Below are 22,733 nucleotides of genomic sequence, written 5' to 3'. Positions count from 1 at the left end.
TTCAATTCTAGTTTGCTATTAGCCTCCCTTGCCCCGAACCAAGACTAACCTCTATATATCCCAGTCAGAGTGGACCTATGGGTCAGACCTAGGGGGACGGTGGTAATTAGGCTCTGCGAAGAGAAGTAACGTCACAGAAGATAACTGCTTTTTCAAACAAGACATCCCTTCCCAAAAGGAACACACAAAAAGAAGAGTGTATGGCTTTTTTTCATTAAGAGAAAGTTGCCTTTAAGGACGGCAAGAGATGGTTGTAGCCCTCTCCGCCCCCTTTAAATATACACTTACCCCCTGTACAACTTCTTTGGGAGTTTTACCATGGGCTCTCCAATGGCCAACCTGCCTATGCCACGCGGTTTGACTTCTACTCTTCACTGTAGTTCAGCATTAGCATAAGATGTCACTTCTAAATTATAAAGGAGAACGAAATTTTAATGTCAGTGATTTCCGTTAAAATTGACTCCACATAATGCATATACTCATCTGAAGTAGTACCCCAAATTATAAGACACGATTTTTTTTTTCTCGAAGTTATTGAATTATTTAAAATTTGGTTCAAGATGTTGAAAGGCTTTTTTTTTTTTTTTTTTGCAACACTAAAAACGCGACGTCAGATTACAGGAAGTTTAATGATGTGAAATTAATGTTGGTTAAGTTCACGCCAGCAAAACTATAAAGAAAACACGCAAACTATTGTTTTCTTAGACTGCCTGCTGGAGTTGCAATTGGTGACGTCACGCCGCTGGAGAGTGCGGGAAAATCTGAATGTTGGTTTTGGCATAACCTTGAATTGCCATTTCCTCAGTAGCTAATTGGAATTTAGAGAGAATAAATAGCATGCTGGGAAAAGTAAAGCCTGTGTATTCCGAAGATGTGTTTAGAACAAGTAGCTCATAAAAACCGCCCGAACTTTAAACCAGGAACCATAACCCCTAAATGTCGAGGAGGCATCGCCACCTGGCGGAGAACAGCGGAATCATGCGGCCTCCTCCAGTCTGTTGAGTACTTCGTGAGGACCGGTGGAGGAGAGCACTGCCACGGCCGAGCACTCTCTCATCGAGCGGCCGTGGCATTGCACACCAAGAATCTCGCAGAGACGCGTTGCATAACCGGTTTGTACATTTTGTTTGTTTGTCTACAACTTGTTTTATTCTCTAGTCAGCGTGCAAGCTATTTTCTGGTTCTACGCGACGTGTATGGATGGCGCCACCGTCCCCATCGTACTGAATTTAGAATCAAAATACATTTCACTGCATAGTTATCTAATACAATCTTTCTCGTCAGCTCATTTTGGTGTTATCAAAGTGAAATATATTTTTCTTTGTTCAGAACTCACTTGAGACTAAAAACAACAACATATTTTCTTCTTTTGGCGGGTCACTTAAAGAAGTCGTGTTTTATTTGTGCACTATGTATTCTTCAAACTGTTAGGCGGGCGCATCAAAGTTGCTTTTTGGTCTAGGGTTCTACGAAAAAAATCTTAAAATAGTGTAATACAAAAGTACCACTTGATAAATCAAGCTGACGATTTTTAATTAGTTGTACTTATGTTACAATTCAGTTTCCCCGTAAGTTTAGCAGAGAGACGCTTTTCACAAAACGTTGGGCATATTTATATAATAATATAACACAAAAACGAACAAGGAAAAGCCCCGCACAACTTCAAGAAAACTGTGCATTTAATGTTTCCAGATTTTATCAAGGGAAGTAGGATGCTTTTTTATGTATTTCTTATGTCACAAGATTATCGGGCTATGTTGTTAAGGCTAGCCTTGTTTCCACCCTGCTGCAGCCCCGCGGTGCATGGCAACCTATTATTCGGTGCCGCCGACGCATGTATACCGTTTACAGCGCTGCTGAAATTGCGCGCGCCTTAACAACGTGTCATAAAAAATGTCATGCCGAGTATAGCTAGACCTCTCAAGATCAGCTTACAACCTTGTTTCTTGCGTAAAGTTTAACAAAAAAACATTGAAAAACATTTCGACCTAACACAAATTTTGCAAAGTGTCATCGAGAAGAAGACGAAGTTGTCAAACATTCCGTTATGTACCCCATTGCAAACTTAATTTTCCAGCCTAGTCGTTTGCCAATCTCTATGGGACCAGTATTCCTCTGTATATTACGGTGACTGGCTCCCTGTATGTTCTACAGAAAATTAGATGTGCATAAATATTTTATTAAGCTATGTGTATATATATGAATCGGCAGCAGTGCGGAGAACTTCCATTGGGTTTAAGCAATTGTTGTGTATGACGCAACGGGCGCGGGGACTGAGCACGCACAGGCTCGAGCAGAGCGCTTGGGCACTGATTCATGACTGCCATCGAACGAGCATCCAGCCGCACCGGCTGCGTTGCGAACTATTAAATGAAGTATCTAATACCCTAGTTACACTAGCGCTCTCAACTGTTATTAAGCCAACGATCGTTGAGATCTCTCAACTGCCATCGAGCTCAACTGAGTTGTCCTGTGTTATACGGTACAAAGCCCTAAATACCCCAGTTGAGATGCGCGTCAACAGACACCGTTGAAACCAAAACTGATGTCACTTTATATATTCTTAAATAGAAATTCCAATGAATTATATGCACACATTTCATTCATTATAAACGCTTAACACAAAATAAAAAAAAGAATGAAAGGGAGAGGGAGAGAAAAAGCTTTTAATAAACAATTAGTTTGGCTCTTCCGAGGCGAGAGGAGCCCTCATTCCAGGGCCCCTGTAGCTGTCGCTGCGGCACGGGCCCGTGTTACGATTCCGGGCCGAGCATGCTCCCACTTCCAAGCGTCGTGGACTTCGAAGATACTGAGGAGCGTTCACTGAGAGGAGAAGACGTTTATATACAGGAATATTTACATCATCATCTTTCAGCTTTGGCGTCTGAGAAGGGAAGACTCTTGACGAGTCCGAGCACCGGCTAATGTGGCCTCCTTGAAGTGGCGAGGGGGTCCCTGTCCAAGGTCCCGCGAGGGGAAAGGGCACTTTCGTCACCACGGGACGTCTCTGCAGGTCTCCCGGGACGCGGACCTCCCACGTGGTCACACCCCGGTCCAAGCATCCCTCTCGTCCCGTCTCCCAGAAGATCGCGGGAACAGGCAGCTCTCCCGATCACACGCCGAGACCCAAACGTCTCCACTTGTCTACGTCGTTCGTTAGCACCCGGTCCGAAGGCCGAGGAAGCGGGCCCCCGTTTCTCAGCGGGGTGTCAGGGGGGTCAGCTCCCGCTGTGCCGGGTGGCCCGCTCGGTGTCGCCCGGAAGCCGCACCCCACCCACGCCGCGTCGGTCGGCATGTTCGGCGGCGCCAGAATGCCGAGCCCGAGTCTCTGGTCACTCGATGGGTGGTCGATGGCGCTGCCAGGAAGCCGAACCTGCCCTCTGGGTGGCCGATCATAACAGCTCCTCCGCCGCCGGGGAAGAGGGGTCGAAAGGGTTGCAGCCCACGTTGCATCCCGAAGAACCCGCAGTCGCTCGCCGAGTGTCTCTCGGGGACTGCAGCAGTCACCTTCTCAAGGGAGCTCGTCAGTGCACCAGATGAAACAAACAATGGTCTGGCCGCACATTGCCCAAGGTCGCAGGTCCGCAAGTGCGCAGACAACCCTGGGATCTGCCAGATTGCTATAAAACTGATACAAACTTTGTCCTTTTAAAGTAGACCACAAATATAAATATTGTCACTCAAGAGAACCCTGAATTTATGGATACACTTTACACAAATTGAATTTCTACAGAACACAAACATAACCCTTTGCTTATGAGGCGCCCGGCTTTTCATTTTGGTTCAGGAAATCTCTCATAACCAACGAAATGGCAAAAGTGTGTGCGCGACCACGCACAAACAGCGGAAACTGCTGAAGCCGAACAAAAAACCCTAAAATAGCAAAGCAACGAAACGATACGCAAAACTTTCGAACTCCCATAAAAGCTAGGAGCGCTTCGCGAGGTCCTCGGGAACCGCGACGAAGTCGAACAATAATCTAGCTGTGGCCTGTCTGACCCCGACTCCCGCGCGAGTTTTCTCCGGAAAGCGAGAGTCGGGACCCGTCGCCAGAAACTTGAGCTCGATCCGGCCTTTGATGCAGCTCCTGAGAAGATAGGCCCGCAGCCTCATGCGCCAAGGGGAGGATATGCTCGCTTGGTATCCTCCCCGCTCGCTCACGAACCCGCTGAATTGTATCTGCTCCTTTCGAGCCACCAGGCCGGGAGGGCCCGACCTCCAAGCGGCGTTGTAACCCGACATGATTTCCCCGCAATTCCCTAATTTTCGAAGCTGGGCCACCTTTTTCTTCGGCCGACCACGATTTCCTAACAGTTGGTGGTGCGCCAGAAGGGCCCTCTCGCGGTGTCAAAGCAATAGAGTCCACCGCCCCAAGCGTCGCGGCACTCGATGTGATACTCCATTTCGCGGCGTCATGGAGAGCATCCCCGCATGGCCGCGTCTCTAGTATACCTGGCTCAGACAGGACGCCTGCCTCGACTTTGCGGGATGACTTAGCAGATCTCATCTTGCTTCTGTCCGCGGCCCTCGACGACGCTGCTTGCTCGCGAACCCTGGCAGTGGTCACTGGCTGAGCGGTAACCCCCGGAAAGCTCAAACCCCTTGCCCTCAGCATTGCGTCCGACCGATTTGAGAACAGATAGGGATAGAGCCTCGGAAGGTTTTTAGACACCGCCGCCACCGTGCACAGCACCCCAAATGGCCCCTTCACCTCTACACGCGCCATCGGAAGACAGACGCTACTCTCCTCCACGGCCTGCCTTATCCAAGCGCACTCGCCAGTGTAGTCACGTGCGCTAACGTAGTCTGGATGGATGATATCTAATGTAGCTGCAGAGTCCCTGAGAACACTGCATGCCTTTCCATTCACGACTAAGTCGTGGAGATAAGGCCTGAGATACTGCGTGCTCTCCTCGTCGTCACTGACGAACGAGAAGACCACTCTCGGCTTTCGGCAGCCAGAACTAATGTGTCCCGGTTCTTGGCATCTAAAACACACAAGAGGTTTCCTAGCTTCATACGCTTTCTTTTTCTCAGACTCAGCCTTCTTTTCGATGTCCTTTTCTTTGCCAAAAGCAGGAGACTGTTCTCCCCTGTCACCACCCTTTTCTCCTGGTAACCCGGCATTTTCTTTTCCGTGCGCACCAACTTTCTTGGAAGGCTCCCCGCCTGCGTTTGCTCCGAGACGAACCCGGCTTCTCTCAGCATCGCGCCTTAAAGCAAATTCTTCTGCCAGGTCGGCGGCTCGCTCCAACGTTTTAACCCCCGGTCTGTCCTGCACCCACAGGCGGGTTTCCTCCGTCAAGCAGTTATAAAACTGTTCGAGACCGATACACTCGACCACCTTGTCGTGGTCTCCCAAAGCTTCCTCTCCTTTCAGCCACTCTACGAGATTGGATTTCAGGTTGTAAGCGAATTCGGAGAAGGACTCATCCGACTTCTTTCTCTCAGTGCGAAATCGGCGACGGAAGGCGTCGGCGGAAAGGCGGTACTTCTTCTGGAGAGCCGATTTGACCTTGTCATAATCGTCTGCCTCCGCTCTCTCCAGCCGAGCCACCACGTCGGCGGCCTCGCACGGCAGAACTGTCAAAAGCCATTGCGGCCATGTGTCGCGCGAATAGTCCATCTTCTCACATGTTCTTTCGAAATTTACAAGAAACAAGCCAATATCTTCCTTAATTTTAAAGGGCTGTAGGAGGTCTTTCATTTTTAACCGCGGTGTAGCCTGACCAACCCTAGAACTCGGTGTCTCTCGGCCTGCCCGCTCTGCCTCCACCTGGGCTATCTGAAGCTCTAACTTTTTCCGTTCTAGCTCCCTCTCCTCTGACTCCCTGCGATAAAGACGCTCCTTCTCTTTTTCCATGAGCTCCCTTTCCTCTGACTCCCTGCGATAGAGACGCTCCTTCTCTTTTTCCATGAGCTCTCTTTCCTCCGATTCTCTGCAATAAAGACGCTCTCTCTCTCTTTCTGCGATCTCCCTTTCTTGTCTTTCCTCCTCTTTCTTAACTCTTTCCTCCTCTTTCTTAATCCTTTCCTCGATTAGCTCCCACCACTCGCCCGAATCGCCTCGATTATGAGAGGTTTTCTCTGGACTCCCCCCAAATCGAGCCCCAATTCTTTACTCAAAAGAATCAGATCTGGTCTGCGCAACTTGTTCAAGTCCATGGTTGTTTCGAGTGACAATCTTTCACCTTACTCTCTGCCGGGGAATACCCAAATAAAGCCAACTACCCCGGCAGCTATATCACCAAGTTTAAGCAAACTTCACCATCTACTCAAACCTGGCAAATCCCAAGAGAAAGTTGAACACTCACCAACACAGCAACCAGGACTCTGCACAGACCATCCCACCGCTGCCATCCAGTTGTTACGATTCCGGGCCGAGCATGCTCCCACTTCCAAGCGTCGTGGACTTCGAAGATACTGAGGAGCGTTCACTGAGAGGAGAAGACGTTTATATACAGGAATATTTACATCATCATCTTTCAGCTTTGGCGTCTGAGAAGGGAAGACTCTTGACGAGTCCGAGCACCGGCTAATGTAGCCTCCTTGAAGTGGCGAGGGGGTCCCTGTCCAAGGTCCCGCGAGGGGAAAGGGCACTTTCGTCACCACGGGACGTCTCTGCAGGTCTCCCGGGACGCGGACCTCCCACGTGGTCACACCCCGGTCCAAGCATCCCTCTCGTCCCGTCTCCCAGAAGATCGCGGGAACAGGCAGCTCTCCCGATCACACGCCGAGACCCAAACGTCTCCACTTGTCTACGTCGTTCGTTAGCACCCGGTCCGAAGGCCGAGGAAGCGGGCCCCCGTTTCTCAGCGGGGTGTCAGGGGGGTCAGCTCCCGCTGTGCCGGGTGGCCCGCTCGGTGTCGCCCGGAAGCCGCACCCCACCCACGCCGCGTCGGTCGGCATGTTCGGCGGCGCCAGAATGCCGAGCCCGAGTCTCTGGTCACTCGATGGGTGGTCGATGGCGCTGCCAGGAAGCCGAACCTGCCCTCTGGGTGGCCGATCATAACACCCGCGAGATTAGGTTACGCTGGTCTTCCGGATGCCAGCTGGACAGCGCAGCTTCCCACTGCTCGGAGTTCAGGTAGGGAACTGGGGAGGGGGGCAGCCTGAATCTTAGGGCATGCCCACGGGATGTGATATAATGAAGCCTTTTCGGTGCACAGGGGACATTTGTTTGTCGGGTATACTGTAGGGTATACCCGACAAACATGTAAGAGGCTGGGTGGGGAAAGCATTTGTTTGTAACATGCGTCAACCTACAGCGTCCTCCCTCGTTAGAGATTTGTGCAGCGGAGGAAGGGTGCGGCGACTCAATCGGAGATGTTGAAGGATGTCACGAAAGGTAAGGGGGATCGGGATGGGGACCGGGGATGGGCCTTCCTGCGTTGGCGGGGCCCGGAGGGTTAAAGCTCGGGCTGTCGCGTGTGCGCGTTCGTTCCCGCTCAGGGAATTATGCCCCGGCGTCCATATTAAGGATACTGTAGGGAGTTGTTCAGGGGGGTTATTAGTTAAAATTCGATGAGCAACTCTGGAGAGGCGACCGTTGCAAAAACTACGGCAAGCCGCCTGCGAGTCAGTAATTATTGAAAGAGATGTGATAGCTGGGGTGGACGGGATAGCGAGCGCTATCGCCGCTTCTTCTGCCTCGAGTGGGAGGAAGGTAGGAACGGTCGCGGTGGTCACTTCCCGCATGTCTTCGTCGATTACGCTGACGGCCATGGCCAGTCGACCCGGGTAACTGCCGGCGTCAGTGTATCTGACGTGGCGGGTATATTGAAGTCTCTTCTAAAGAGCGCGGGCGCTAGCCTGTCGTCTCCCCTGATGGAACTCGGGGTGCATGTTTTTGGGTATTGGGGCAACAGAAATTTTGGTGACGTTTACAATTTCCTGTAAGGCCGAATTAGAGCCACGGTGGAAAAAACACGGTGGAAGAATTGTGTTTCTTCCATCGTGATTAAAGCGCAGCTCTTGAGGAAGAGGAGGGAAGGGTGCGGAGGAAGAGGAAGGGAATACCCTCCTCTCCTCCTCCCCTGCCATTTAGTGGGGAATTTTAGTAAATTTCCCTCTCTTGAGGAGGAGGAGGGGAGGGTACGGAGAGGGTGGTATGCCCCTCCTCCCCCTGCGTACCCCTCCTCCTCCCGGGGTGGCTAATATTTGCGATAAATCGGCTAATTAAATAAAAAAATTTAATTAGCTTTCTAATTAGTGAAGCCGGACATATGATTTCTATTAGAAACTTAGAGAGCATTATTAAAAACCACTAAATCAATTGTTTTTAGAACGACTTGAAGCTCGTTGGAAACTCGGGTGCGCGCCAAAGTTACCACTCGTGAAGCAGGCGCAAAGCTAGCAGCGGCGGAACGCGGAGAGTTACATCATTATTGCGTTCCGCCACTGCTACCTTTGCGCCTGCTTCACGAGTGGTAACTTTGGTGCGCCCCGGAGTTTCCCACGAGCTTCAAGTCGTTATAAAAATAGTTGATCTAGTGGCTTTCGATAACACTCTCTAAGTTTCTAGTTGGAACCTTACGTATATTTTCACTTGTTAAAAAGTAGTTAACGAATTCTAATTAATTAGCCACCTTATTGAAAAGATCAGCCACCCACATAATGTCCCCCAGGCCGAATAACTCACCTGGGCAAACCGTATTAGTGCATCTTTTACGGAAGTTTTATGATAAATCTTTTTCGAATAAAAATATCACCCCCGGTATATATACATACACACACACACACACACATATACACATAATGGTATGCTCGCTCACCGCTTGCCACGAGGCAGTAAATATAGTTATCACATCTGGAAGCTCCCCTCTGTCTAAGTTCTGCCGGTGCCAGGAAACAGGACAGCAGGAGCAAGGCGGGAGAACGAGGCAGCGTTAGAGTCAACACTTTGACGAAGCACATGATTCTCTCGATGTCATCCTACTTGCTGTCGGCTCTGTCGAAGACTGCTCGGTGTTTTTGATTTCCTCAACATTAGTCTTGAGCGTGCTGCCCCGAGATGACACAGCCGAAGAGCGAGTACACGTCCCTCGGGGCGAATGGGATGTTATCCTGCATGACTGGTATGAAGTTCTTCTTTGTCTTGCACTAAATATTTGGTGAGTGCCGTAGGCGAGAAATACAGAGCTACCACGAGCAAGCCGTTGTCGGCCTTGGCGGCACACAATTTACCAACTTCGCCTGATGTGTGCCACAAAGATCGATGGGTACAGCACAGACCCGTACCCATGTAGATGGCCACATGGATACCGAGTACACCACGTGTTCATACGCGCCTCCCTGTGATTTATGAATGATGACAGCAATTGCCTACACAACCGGTAGCTGGAATCTCCCCTCTTCGTCCTTCTGCTCTCCTCCTCCTCCCCTCCTCCTCATCTCATCATTCCTCCCTTCCCCGTCCTCCTCCCCTCACCCTCCTTCTCCCCTCGTCTTCTCTTCCTCTTCCTTTTCCTTCCCTCCTCCCCCTTTCCGCCCCTCCTCCTTCCCTCTCGTGACTCTCGTGACGTCACACGTGACGTCACCTGCGAAGTCATTATGAAAAACGTCACATAATGCAACGCACGGTTATGCCGAAGATGACGGCGACGCCGCTCAAGCCGGAAAAGGGCGCCTAAGAGCTGCGATCTAATAAGCTTCTTTTTGTTTTTAGAGAAAAGAAACGGAACACCAGAACGTTTCACAAGAATTCAAGCGAGAAATATAAACCGCAAGCCTTATCACCACCGACATAACAATGGCCGCTCTCACCGAGCTGTGGCTACCGCGACGTGCCGTGATAGTTCTAGCGGCAGCTCTGGCACCCAATCATACCTCTTCAGACAATATTTGCTGCTACGGTACTTTCTAGGTGCCTCCCCCAATCTTCCGCAATGGTGAGTGATTCGCTGGCGCTGGCATGGGCGGGGATGTGGCGGACCCCGCAACCTCTAACTCTATGCGAAGCGCAAGTTCGTCTGCTTCTTTTGCAGGGGTTGTGGTGGCGTCAGAACACCGAGCTCTGATTGGCTCTGATCGAAGGATGGTAGGTAGACCTCGAAGCAAGCTGCCTTGAGGTCTGCCCACTATCCTTCAATTAGAGCCAATGAGAGCTGGGAGTTTCGACGTCACCACAACCTATGCCAAAGAAGCAGACGGACTTGCGCTCCGCATGTTGTATCGCAGCAATGGCTAGATGCGCGAGCTCATAGCGTTGGCAGCTGCCCTTAATGCACGAGAGCTTGTGCCACTGAGATATGCTCTAGAGCAAGGAGCACGCTTTTTTAGCGTTTACCTCACAAGTTGACAGAAAGTCTGAGCTAGGCCAGCTCAGTTGAAGTGAATGATCGTTATCTGCTCAATAACAGTTGGTGCCGCCGTGTTACTCCGGCCGATCACGATTCAGTCAACTGTCGTTGGCTTAATGAATGTTAAGAGTGCTAGTGCAACTAGGGTATAACAGCAATACTGTGGTGATAAATCGTAAATTCACGATGAAAAAGAAATACGTTTTTGAGTGATATTTGAAATATTACATTAACAATACACAAGGACCGCATCGGAAGTGGTCATCTTCCATCCAAAATGAAAGATGTCGATATTATGAAAGCCGTAACGCACACAACGGTTCACGATATTTTACATGAAATAAAAATAAACTTCTCTTTCTTCGTAGACAAATTGAACCCTGGAATTCTTAGCCTGAAATTACCGTCTTTGCAACCAACGGTCTTTTGGTGAAGATAGAAAAAGTGACATGTACTCATCCACGCAGTGACCCGCAGTGGCGATCCAGTAGCGGTTCAAAATGGCGCCGCCACAGCGGTGGGTGCTGGAAAATCCGAAGAATGAAGTCCTCCTAACCGACACCTGCAACAATAAAAATAACGACATTATAAAATGTGATCATATACCCCATTTAACGCACTGTAAAATAGTAAGTAGTCCTTAGTTATTTACACAGTGGGAGGTTTATCTACCTAACATGGTTATAGTGTCACCCACTGTAAGTGAGAAATTTAGCCGGTGCACTACAAATGCTAGCCCGAGGTCTTTAACGTGCATCGCGCAGTAGTGATACACGAGCGCACGCCGGTACGATGCTCATTCAGGTCGAAACGGGCGGGGGCGGGATTGAGCCCAGGATACTTGGGTTCTGCAGCGAGAGCTTTCGCTCCACGTAGCCTGAGATGCTGTACGCTAGCCCTCTCGGCCAAAAAGTCAAATTGGACGTTTTAGTGACTTATACAGCGTAAGGTTGGTCTGCCAGTAGGGGCGACGCTGGTTTACACTGTAGATGAGCAATTTTGCCAGTACAGTACGACTGCTAACCTGGGGTCTTTAACGTGCTCACACAGTAGTGATACACGACCGCACGCCGGTACGATGCTCATCCAGATCGAAACGAGCAGGGGTGGGGCTCGAACTCAGGAGCCCTGGGTTCTGCAGCGCGAGCTTTCGGTCCACGCGCGTCGAGCTGGGTGTGCGCTTTGGCCCACTCGGCCACCGATCCCCCATCCCTCTCGGCCACCGATCTCTCTTATGCCCTGTCTTTTATGTCGAAGATTCGGATTTATTTGACATTGTGAGAAGAGGAACGCGGTGAAACAAAAGCACTGCATTTTATAAAAAGCGCATTTTTTAACTGACGCCGTTATTGGCAAAATGAAACTGTAGAACCAATAAAAGCTAAAAACAAATCACCATGGTTTTGGCTGCCAATCATTCCAAAACTCCAATTTCTTCTTCATATCTTTCTCGCTCTCTCTCTCTTTCTCTCTCGTTCTCTAAACACGAATATGCCATTTTTCCTACACTTTCGCACCCTGGAATTTTTGAGTCCAGAGAAGGACAAGATCTATGGAACGAACAAGAATTCAACAAACGTGTCCTGTCGCAAACGCTCGCTAGTTCCTTATGAGTCTACGAAGGATCAACTTACGCCCGTGGATACTTTCAGCAGAAAACTAGCGTCGAGGAAGTATACGAAAAAATGCGCGTGATTGCTCTAACAAAAATTAAGAAGATAATGGTCGGCAGACTTTCTTTTCTATGTGAACAAAATAGATTAGCGAACGTACTGCTGCTAACACTATGGGTGGTACAATGGTGGCACTATCTGCAATGACAGGAACAGAGGTAACATCATCAAATAGTGTTTTCTCAAAAAAAAAAAAAAAGAAAAATCCCACCTTTTCATCTTTTTTTATATATATATCGGGTTTAATTATGATGACGCAATTAAAACTAACGAAAGTTCTTCATTTTTTTATTTCAGTATATAACCAACGTAGCTCTAAAGTTAGCCGCAACACGCTAAAAACGTGCGATTCAATACACTGATTGTATCAGAATATTTTAAAATTTCTGAGTCTCACGAAGCTCTCTTCCATACCCTCCACACAAGCCTCATAGGGGCTAAAAAAATTGAGTGGTTGATTGCCAATGTGCAGACAGCCCCTACGCATTGGCAGTCGTCTGATTAACGTTACCGGCTTTCCTTTTTAATCTATGTAATTTGTGCTAGCCACGCGCCAAAAGTTGATTTTCTTCTTTTCTAAAGTCAGAAATAAATACTAAATGCTGGGTCCTCCTGCTACAGGAGTACTCTACAATATTGCTCCTTGATAAAAGTCTAGGCGGGTTACGTAGCTCCGTTGAGAGTGCTTCTGACACTGCAGAAAATTGGGAATAACGGAGTGGATGCTGCGAGAAGTCATGCTGATATTTCGTAAACTGAAATTTGAATGTTCATCTGCCGATGACGGCTTCTTGTTGAATTGGTTTACCCCAACTCAAATAAGTATTTATGGTATACACAACTTCAGTGGAGGAGTATGAAGCATGCACGCGTGCTCCGCAAGAGCTCCAATCCGTAACACTAGCAGAAAATATTAACTCATCAACATTCAGGAATCAGGAATTTGTAAATGTTAGTGTGGTAACTGAACCCTACGAAAAAAAACAAGTTCTAGAATGCATGGATTGCTTTATAGGGAATTGGTCAGGGAGTTGGTGTGTCACGTGTCGTATATTTTCCCGCTAAAGTTTGGCGGGAAAACTGAATGGTTGTGCAGGTCACGTGACGTCGATTTCTCCCACTAATTTAGCGGGGAAACTGGATTGGTGTCTGGGTCACAAGACGTGAACTTTCCCGCGTTAATTGTGCGGGTAACTCAATTGATGTTTTGGCCCTAAGTCGTAATTTTTCCCGCTAAATTTAGCGGGGAAACTAATTTAACGTATAGGTCACGTGCCGTCAATTTCCCCAAGGTGTATAGGTGACGTGACGTCAGGTGACGTCATGCGACGCCACTTTCCTGCGAAATTGAGCTGGGAAACTGAATCGGTGTATAGGTCCGTCAGTTTTTCTACTAAATGTAGTAGGGAAACTGAATGGACCTGTATGTTCCGTTACGTCAGGTCACGTCACATCAATTTTCTTGCTAAATTTAGCTAAAAAACTGAATTTGTGTATATGTCACGTGATATCAATTTCCGATTTCAATTTAGAGGGAAGTGCACGGACGGACGAACGGACAACATTTCGGGATAGGGGGTAGTGTTAAAAAACATATCATGGTTATAAAAAAAAGAAAAAAAGAACCTGTGCAATTCTTAAAAAAATATCCCGAGGAGTGTTGTGTGCCAGTGGTTGCTAATTGTGTTTCGCATTTGCGACTAAAGGAATGCAGTTTTTTGTGGCGATTAAGAAAATGAGAGCAAAACGTAAAGAGGAGAGAATAACGAGGAGAGGGAATTGGTGCGACATGCAGTATATTTCCCCGCTGAAATTAGCGGGGAAACTGAATCGGTGTTAGGAGGGGAAGGAAGGGAGTGGTAAGGACCAGGGTTGTAAAGTACGTAGGTACAACTAACTGGAAATCGGTATCTAGGTACCTTTGTTGTACCTGAGGTACAAACCTAGGTGCTTTCATTTCTCGGTATCTGTATCTGTGTCTTAGGTACATTTTCCAGTATCTTGTAACTAAGTGAAGTTACTTTAACAGACACTTTTTTATTCACTTCATTAAAATGATAGAAAATATGAACCTTGAAGTATTAACACACTACCATGTGCCGTGATTAACATTGAGTTGGGTACGGCATTGGAGGCACTGACTTGATCGAACGAGGTTTTAGTGAACGAAGCCCCGCCTATGATGTTTCATCGAACGACACACTTTAGTGAATATAGGTGTTCATTTGAGCGAACGGTGGATTAGCGATGCCGTTCTAGCGACACCAATTTATCCAATCGCTTCGGAAACACGTTTAGGGAAAATAGCGACTTGCTTCCTTCTTCTCAAACCAAAATCGACTTATTGTGTGTTTGAAGATCCTCTGACAGTTATACAAGAGAAGAGATAACTTGAAAGTTGTGCACAGTTTCTGTTGCCTATATCTTGTCCTGATGGTGGCTCTCTTCTGTCATAAATACAACATAGAATATAATTGAAAGAGAATTATTATTACAACCATAAAGAAATGGAACATTGCGAATATAATACAGATTCCAGTCAACAAATCAGACTCGAATTTGGCGGTTATCAAAACTGAGAAAGTTCCAAAAGAAAAAAAAGGAAAAGCTTATTTTTCTTCAAACTAGCGAAAGAAGAAGACAAAAAAAAAACGAGGAAGCTTGAAGCCTTTCGCTCGATGTTGCAAAGGTTAGGTGCATATGCTCTCGACTCATGCGTTTCTTCATGCGGCCGACGTATTCTGGGCCCTTCGACGCCAGCACCGGCTCATGTGAATACGGTTTTCCTTATTTCTCGGAATGACACCAATAAAGCACTTTTATCGAACTCGTTTTTGTGTTTATCCTTAGTATAAAAAAGCTTTACTTCCAGTATATATTGACAAATTCGGAGAAAATAAAGTAAGTATCTTTAAAGTAACTGCACCTGTACCTAGGTACTTTTTTTAACCGAGTACCTAGGTACGTAACTAGGTACCTTTTCGTATGAGTAACTGTAACTGTATCTTGGGTACATTTTTGATGTAACTTTTACAACCCTGGTAAGGACTTGGAGGTACGTGAGGAGGGAGAGGGATGGGAAAAACACCCCAGGACCAACATGACCTAGGGTTATCTAGGAGGTGTTGCTAGGAGAGGGTATGGATGGGGAGATAAAGTGAGGAAGAGAGAGGAGAGGGATCGGGTGAAGGGAATGGGTGTTTCAAGTGACATATATTTTCCCGCCTAACTTAGAGGGAACACTGAATTGTTGTATGCGCCACGTAATATCAATATTCCCGTTATATTTAGCGGGGAAACTGAATAGGTGTCTAAGTCCCGTGACGCCTACTTCCTGCTAAATTTAGAGTGGAAACTGAATTAGTTTAGGTCACAACACATATTTTTAGCGAGGAAACTGAATTGACAAATAGATCACGTCCAGTCAATTTCCCCAAGGTGTATCGGTCGCCTGACGTCACCCGGTGTCACTTTCTTCACTACATGTAGCGGAAAATGCACGGACGAACGGACGGACAAAATTTTGGGATTGGTGGTTCCGTTAAAACGTGACGAAACGTCGCGACACGGCTCCGTTTTTAAATGTATACTAAGAAAGTAGACGTGCCGCCCTATTTGGCAGCGTTTCTTATATAAAAAAAAATACACCCATGATCAAAATTGCTGGGTTTTCTAGGGTGCTTGGCCAAAAAGGCTCTCGTCATGTTTGGTCACTTTTTTTTTAACACAGACAAGTTCGACGCATAATAGAACTGATTGGTTTTCTGATATGCTTAGGCATGTAGGATGAGATCTGGCTCATCCTACAACTTAAAATGCAACCAAAAAAAAGAACAACTTAAAATGCAACTTTTCTTTAATATGTTAAGCGTCGACTGTGCAAGAACTCTGGAGACCCAGAAATATCAACACGTGCTGAAGGCCCATGAACCAACTGCATTTCAGTGTAAATATAACATACATCGAAGAAAGCGCAAAAACACAGACGAGCTGGTAAAGGGCTTTCATAATAACCAAAAACTCGGAACAATAAGAAAACAATAGATCAACTTTTTTTAGTAATGTAATTGAGGCCTGTTGTTTTGTCCGTTTTTTTTTTTTTTCATCGTTTCGTGTTTTTGCTTAATATGGAAATAACTTTTACAACTTTTACATCGAAAACACGAATCAACCTGCCTCAAAGATGGCGGCGCGCCTTCATTATTTTGAGGCGCAATAGGCCCCTCAGAATGTGATGCGTCTAGATCGTAGTGACGCATCAACTTACCCAGAGCGCTCCTCGTCCACATGAGCGCCTCTGATGCAGCCCTGGCTTTCGGATTCTCAAATTCGCTGATCCGCACAAATCTTTTTATATAATTTTCTCCTTTGGGTTTTTTCCTTGATACGAAATGTTTCTCCATGTCGCCAGGCTTACGTCAGTTCTGACCCCTGCACTCCTGCTGAACACAAGCGCCCTGTACGGTGAACGTGTAAAGCTGCGCGTTTGTATAATAAACTTCGAAATTCTTTGAATCCTTGTTTTGAGCTCCTTTTTTCGTTGAAAAACATTTTTCGCTAGTTTGGAAGTAAGGAATTCAACAAACGATTGAGGATTGTAGGCTATGATCGATAACAAACCTTGTCAAGCCTCGGCGTGCAAGAATTTTTTTTTTTTTTTTTTTTTTTTTTTTAACAAATGGTTTCCGCGATTTTAAAACACCTTGTCCAGAAATGGTACGAAACTCTGACGAAGAGGCCAACATTCTCGAGGGTTGGAGCTAGGCATTTTCGACAACGCGCGAATAGGTACGTCGCGCCAAAAATGCGTGACGTCTATTTGATTTCCTCAAAATGATTTATATAGATATGTTTGCAGAAATCAAATAGACCTTATGCATTTCCCCGACGAAAATCAACGTGTCTATATAGACACGTTGATCTTCATCGGGGAATTTTAAAAATATAGCGGCTAACCGCTTGTCTAGAGTTTTAAAGGTGAAAGGGTGTTTATAAACAATCAGGAAATAGTGTCGGCGCCATAGACTCACAATCGAAAAATAAAGGCTTAAATTCACTTATGCAACATAAACGGCATTCCCTAGACACTCGCTTAAAAAAAAAAAATAAAGCCGCTGTCATCAGGGTGTGCCACGCACGGTCTCTAGCGGCTACCGAACAGACGAGCAAGCAGGGAAAAACAGAAGAACGACGAAACGGGCATCTTCGTACCTGCCAGGGCCAGGCGCCGAAGGATGAGCTTTTTCCACCGACCACTTTGGTTTGAGGCAGCAACGTAGGAACTCCACATTCTCCTGCAAACCGGAGGCCAGACATGCAAGTCAATCCTCGAAGTAAGCAAGGCTGAAATATCCCGCTGTTGCGCGTAACAACCAAAAAACAATCGAAAATTCAAAAAAAAAAATTTGAATTTTTAAGGTAAATAAATATACAAGTAATTGGCGCGAATCATAAAGCTTTTTTTTTTTTTGTTGTTGTTGCGAATTTCGTTTTGTGAGTTCTGTGAAAGTTTCCGAAGTCGTCATTCATATGCATAAGTATAGTGCCGCATCGAACCCTATTAGCAAATTATCGGCGTGAACGACCCCACCCAAAATAGTTTGATGTGCCATGGTACGTGCATGCGTGGATAACACGAGCCGGCTCAACTGCATTCAAACGGGAAGAATATAGACGTGTCATCCTTAGTGCCCCAGGTTCCAACATGTTGGAGAAGATAAGAATTGACTGTCATTATTCCCTGTTGTTGAACAGTAGCGGTCCGTACTACGGTTCACCATGCCGGCATTTTACCCTCTCGGTTCGCACTTGGCTGAACCAGTTCATACTTCCGCCCACTGTACATTTGGTAAATCACTTCGGTATTTGAGTCATGTTCAACACCATACCAAGAAGTGACACTAGAACGATTTTGCTGTCCCTTTTCATTTTCACATGTTTTCAGTTTTCCTCAGCCCGGTATAAATATCATTTAACATAATGAAAGATTATATCCTTTTCGAAAGTGCGCGCCACCTCATGGTTGCTCTGGCGATTCTTCGAGTCTGCTATTGTTCGAGCACCTAATCTGAGCATCTGATTGGACACGAAAGCTGCACCAGCGTTCGGCGTGAGCTCGGATCCAATCACACGGCCCGAAAAATCGCGACTGCCAAGGTTGCTTGATTTGGGTTTTACAAAAGGGTCTATTGTGGGTCCAAAGTAATATCAGTGTGATATTACCCAACCGCCTCCTTAAAAGTAGGGTTGACACAGAAATGTCATATTCGCTGGGATACTTAGAATACGAAACGTCAGTTGTAACGTCACAGCGCAGACCGCATTTTCGAATGCAGGTGTTTAAGACTTCGTCATTTGAAAGGATCTTTAAAATTCGTAGTAATTGACTTTTGGTGCTCTGTGCGGGGAAACAGACGCACGCACGGTAATTGTTTTTGAGTACATGAACTAGTAGAGTTTGTGAACAAACCGAACTAATTAAGTTCAGCAAATATGATGTATTAAGAAAGTAATCAACAAATACCCCGCCCTTCCCCCCCCCCCCTCCACACACACACACACATACACACAATTCCAGAAGAAAATTAAAAAAAATAAAGAAGACGAAGAAATGAAGTGTGTTGAATGGTCAAAACATTATGTTCTATATAGAAAGTCAACGTACGCTAAAAGGTCAATCTGCTTAGCAACATTGCTCCTTAGCTCAAGTCACATTCTCTTATGAAGCTGCCTTATTATGTTTTTTATGCAGCGGAATAAGTTCTGCAAGCAACTCAAACCTATTCGGCATTAATTATTATATACTGGATATACTAGTTGGAATATTAACCTATTCACTATGGCAATAATAATTTTTCTCGTTAGTAAAATTCTGAGTCCTAAAATTGCTCTTTCCCGAACTTATCACATCTCATTTTTGCTCGTCTATAGATTGTCCTGAGACGTCCATAAGTGCGAACAGCCTCTTCCTCATGTCTTACTTTACGTAGTATAATGGCTTTCGTTGCCGTTTCCTAGTCCCACCTTTGGGTCTTTTGTTCACCAGCTGCACAGGTGGCTGGGGAGGCTTCTTGGAGCCCGTGACCGACGCCACAGCTGTCAGCGCACTCGAGGTCGGGGTCGCCGCGGGTCTTCGCGTCGTCGACGGTCTCCCGTACACGTTATGCAGCGCCGACGGCGTTGGCCTCGTGGCAGCCTGGGTAGCCATCGTCGACACTGTTGTCGTTGTGGTTGTCGTGGTCGTCGACGTCGCTGCCGTTGGCGAAGGCCTGAAAGGCGGCCTTCTGGTTGGCCGGAAGGTGATGATGGGCACCAGCGTGGGCCTGGGCCTGAACAGCGACCAGAAGGTCGTTATGCCCGGAGGCCTGAACGTGGGAGGCCATCTTGTAGCCGTGGCCATCGAAGTCGGTGGCGTGGACGTCGGTTTTGTCGCCGTCGTGCTCGGTTTCGTAGCCGGACGAGTCACGCTGGCAGCGGTAGGCTTAACGGTTGTCGGGCGCTGTGAGGATGACGTGGGCGTCAGGTAGATGAGGGTGAAGTTCCGCTGCGGGTAGCTGCTGCTGCTGCTGGATGACGCGGCGACGCTGTTGAAGCTGGTGGTAGCCGCGGGCCTGACCGGAACCGGCCGGTGAGGCTTGTGCGGAGATTGAGGGGCCTGACTGGCCGAAGAGGAGCCTGCCGAGAGGCCGCCGGCGACGCTGTTCTCGCTGTCGTCGTACTGACAGCAGGAGCCATACAGGAAGCCGTCCGTGCAGGTGCCCAGGTGCTGGCCGTCCAACTTGATGCACTCCCAGACGAACATGCACGTACCGTACTGGCCGATGGCATTCTCGCACGACTTGGGACTGATTTTGAGACCTGCGCAGCGTCGACGAAAACGGGGTGGTACATCGTTGAGGGAAACCAAAGTGTTACCGTTGCTGCTATTCCCATTAAAGACTCAAGAGCAGTCTAAATATTTTCCGTAAACATGCTTTATATTGAAAGTGAGCTCAGAATTATAAAGCTAAACAAGTTTGAATGAGTCTTGTTTGTAAGAAAGGTGCATCAGAAAACCTGAAATAAGACAAGACTGCCACCGTGACGCCGCAGTCGAATGATTTTTGTAGTGTAATGACCGTGAAGCTGTTTGTATTTTTAGCTCGACTCTACGAGCAAACCAGTTGTTAAAGCTAAAAGCTCGTTCCTGTGTACTCGTCGGTATTGAGCCTAAACAGTCCTCACATTTCCTTCAGAATTGAACTGTTCGTAGCAGCAATTTTTATAACTACATGTTATGCCTACATACAGAGTACAGTGTCATCGATCATTTAACTTGTTCGGTATGCTTAAAGGGGAGAGAGCTCCGGCGTTTTTTTGAGCTACATATACTCCACACATTTTCGCAACAGCAAAATTTACTCTTTCCGGCATGTATTTCCGGCATTATGTCTAAATTCGAACAACCATGTCCAATAACCATTTTTAATTTTCATGAAAAAATGTTATTTTCAATCAACACGCTACGTGTTGAGTGATGCTATACTTTATTTCAGCTTAAGTACAGACGCAGCCGACGCTACGACTTAATGGGACCAATCAAGAAAAGCTCAAGTTACTGAGTCTTTTTCTGTTTGTCTGCAGTTGGTTTAGCGAGATAGAACACGTACGGAAACATGACGAACACCGGGATGGTGCGCTTTTGGTGCTGTCTGAGTGATTGGTCCCAGAAAGCTCGGTAGAATGAGCTGCGTCTGGCCTTAAGGTTAGATGTGCCTATTAATACGCTGAACCGATTTTGAGGCAAATCAGTGACCATCGAGGTTTTGTCGAACTTCCCTTTACTTGTTTTCTGAAACTTTTAAGCAGCTTGTGGGCACGACAACATCTTTGCTCTCCGGATCAAATTATTCTTCGCCAATAACAAGCTGAAAATTTCCGGCACTGGCTCTAACGTTTCTTCTTGCCCAGTGAGTATGTCTCAATCATTTGTCAAGTTATTATCCTCTTCAATTACTACGTGTTTCTGGAAGCTCGGGTAAATCGCTCCTGTGTGAAGTACGCCGAGAAGAATTTAGTTTTCTGAATTCCAACAACGATGGCATAATTCGACGACGGGCGAGCGATCGCTAATTGGAATGTTCCAGTTAGGGCAATTATTCCTAAAGTTCATTAGTAAGCCTTAGGTCATTATTTCGCGATTTAATCACTGTACACACTCTACCTGACGTCAGCCCCAGGCGATATACGTTATCCCTAAGGAATTATTTTTTTCTATTTCGATTGCTTTTTTCCAAGCATCCTCAGTCGTTTGTGTAATATACGCTTCAAACAAGTGCTGTCGATCTTCCTAGCTGTCTTCAGCACGGCAAGTATTTTTGTAGTTCACACAACTATTCCTACTCTTTTTCGTCTTTCCTATCTCTCATTTTATCGCTTCCAAATGCTCTCAAGGGAACGAATGAGAGAGATCTGCGACGGTTGGGACAACTTCTTCCCCCAATTTGAGCATCTCCACTTCTACGGAAAGAAACTAACAGAGAGGAGGAGGCGAGACCGCACGGGGAACATCAGAGCACCGATCTCTGATTGGAATGATTAGTCGGTAGACCTAAAGCTTGCTGCCGTTGTCGCTCTGTCTCCCTCTAAGAAGAGCGAACAAGATAGCCGTCTGTTCTCCGCACAGTGTCTCGCGTTCCAATGCCGGACGCCGACGTTGTGTGTTCGAACGCGTTCAGACGGTGGGTCGAGACAGAAAGGCTGCTAGCCCTTGTGCCTACCCTCTAATCGCTCCAATCAAAGCTCGGCGCTGGCACGTCACCACATGGATCTCGTCTCTTTGTCTCCCCCAATTTCTCTCGGTGTTGTTATAACACATCACCGTTCCAGTGTTCACATAAGAGCTTTGTTTCAGTTTATTTTTGTTTGCTTTTTAGCGAGGCTGATGCAGGTACCCTATCTGTACCATAATCGATCTTACTGAGTTACTTTTACGCGCACCTTGCTCAGAGGGTTGATGAAGCCATATCACATAGTAGCGTCCATTATAGAAACAGCTCATATTTCAATGGCTGGGAAAATGCGCAGCAGTAAAGTCAAATTCGAGTTTGCACGTACCTTTGGCGAAGGAAATGACTGAAAATGTGAATACGAATACTAGAAGAACGGGTGATGTTCGTCGCCACCGGACGCCCTGAAAAAAAGGGGAAAAAAGAAACAAAAAGGATAATAAATACGCAGTAGTACCAGTGCTTCAAAAAATAAAGCTACGGATGTAATCATAATTGGTGCTCACCTTAAAAATATCAAGTTTCGTTTTCAGTTAAAGTGCCATAAAAATGATGAAAATCAATATCTTTAACTACGGAGTAACAGTCGAATGGCACAAACACAAGTTTAAACAACATTTTTTTTTTTTTTGCCCAGCAATTTTTTTTAATACGTGTATTTGCTTTAAAATTAATTTCTACTTAACCTACCATGCATGCAGAGGGTGACTCATTGACAGCAACAAAGAGCGTCTCAAAGATGCGACCGCAGCTAGAAAAATAACCATGTAAAACATCGTGCTCATTGTAATCGTTTTTAAGTTAAATTGACATGATAAAAGAATGCACAAAACGCAGAGGAAGAGAAAAGGACAAGTAGAACGAAAGAGCGCTCTTTCGTTCTACCTGTTCTTTTCTCTTCATCCATGTTCTGTGCACTGTTCTATCATGTTGAAGTACCAACTAGCTCAATTCCCTACTTTACAACGGGTTAAATCGACCCGTAAACCTCT

The 22,733-nt window shown here is 46.6% G+C and overlaps 1 protein-coding gene across 1 annotated transcript in view; it reads right to left on the bottom strand.

The window, feature by feature from the left end:
* The window catches only part of LOC8037599 (serine proteinase stubble), a 141,460-nt gene that overhangs the window by 28,342 nt on the left and 90,385 nt on the right, over window positions 1-22,733 (bottom strand). The window contains 4 exon segments of the mRNA XM_042292653.1: window positions 10,757-10,863; window positions 17,186-17,268; window positions 18,998-19,831; window positions 22,070-22,145. Coding sequence (XP_042148587.1) covers window positions 10,757-10,863; window positions 17,186-17,268; window positions 18,998-19,831; window positions 22,070-22,145 — 1,100 coding nt within the window.

Source organism: Ixodes scapularis, unplaced genomic scaffold, assembly GCF_016920785.2.
Source record: "Ixodes scapularis isolate PalLabHiFi unplaced genomic scaffold, ASM1692078v2 PGA_scaffold0__279_contigs__length_252992795, whole genome shotgun sequence".
Taxonomy (NCBI): Eukaryota; Metazoa; Arthropoda; class Arachnida; order Ixodida; family Ixodidae; genus Ixodes; species Ixodes scapularis.
This window is presented reverse-complemented; position numbering and strand designations above follow the sequence as displayed.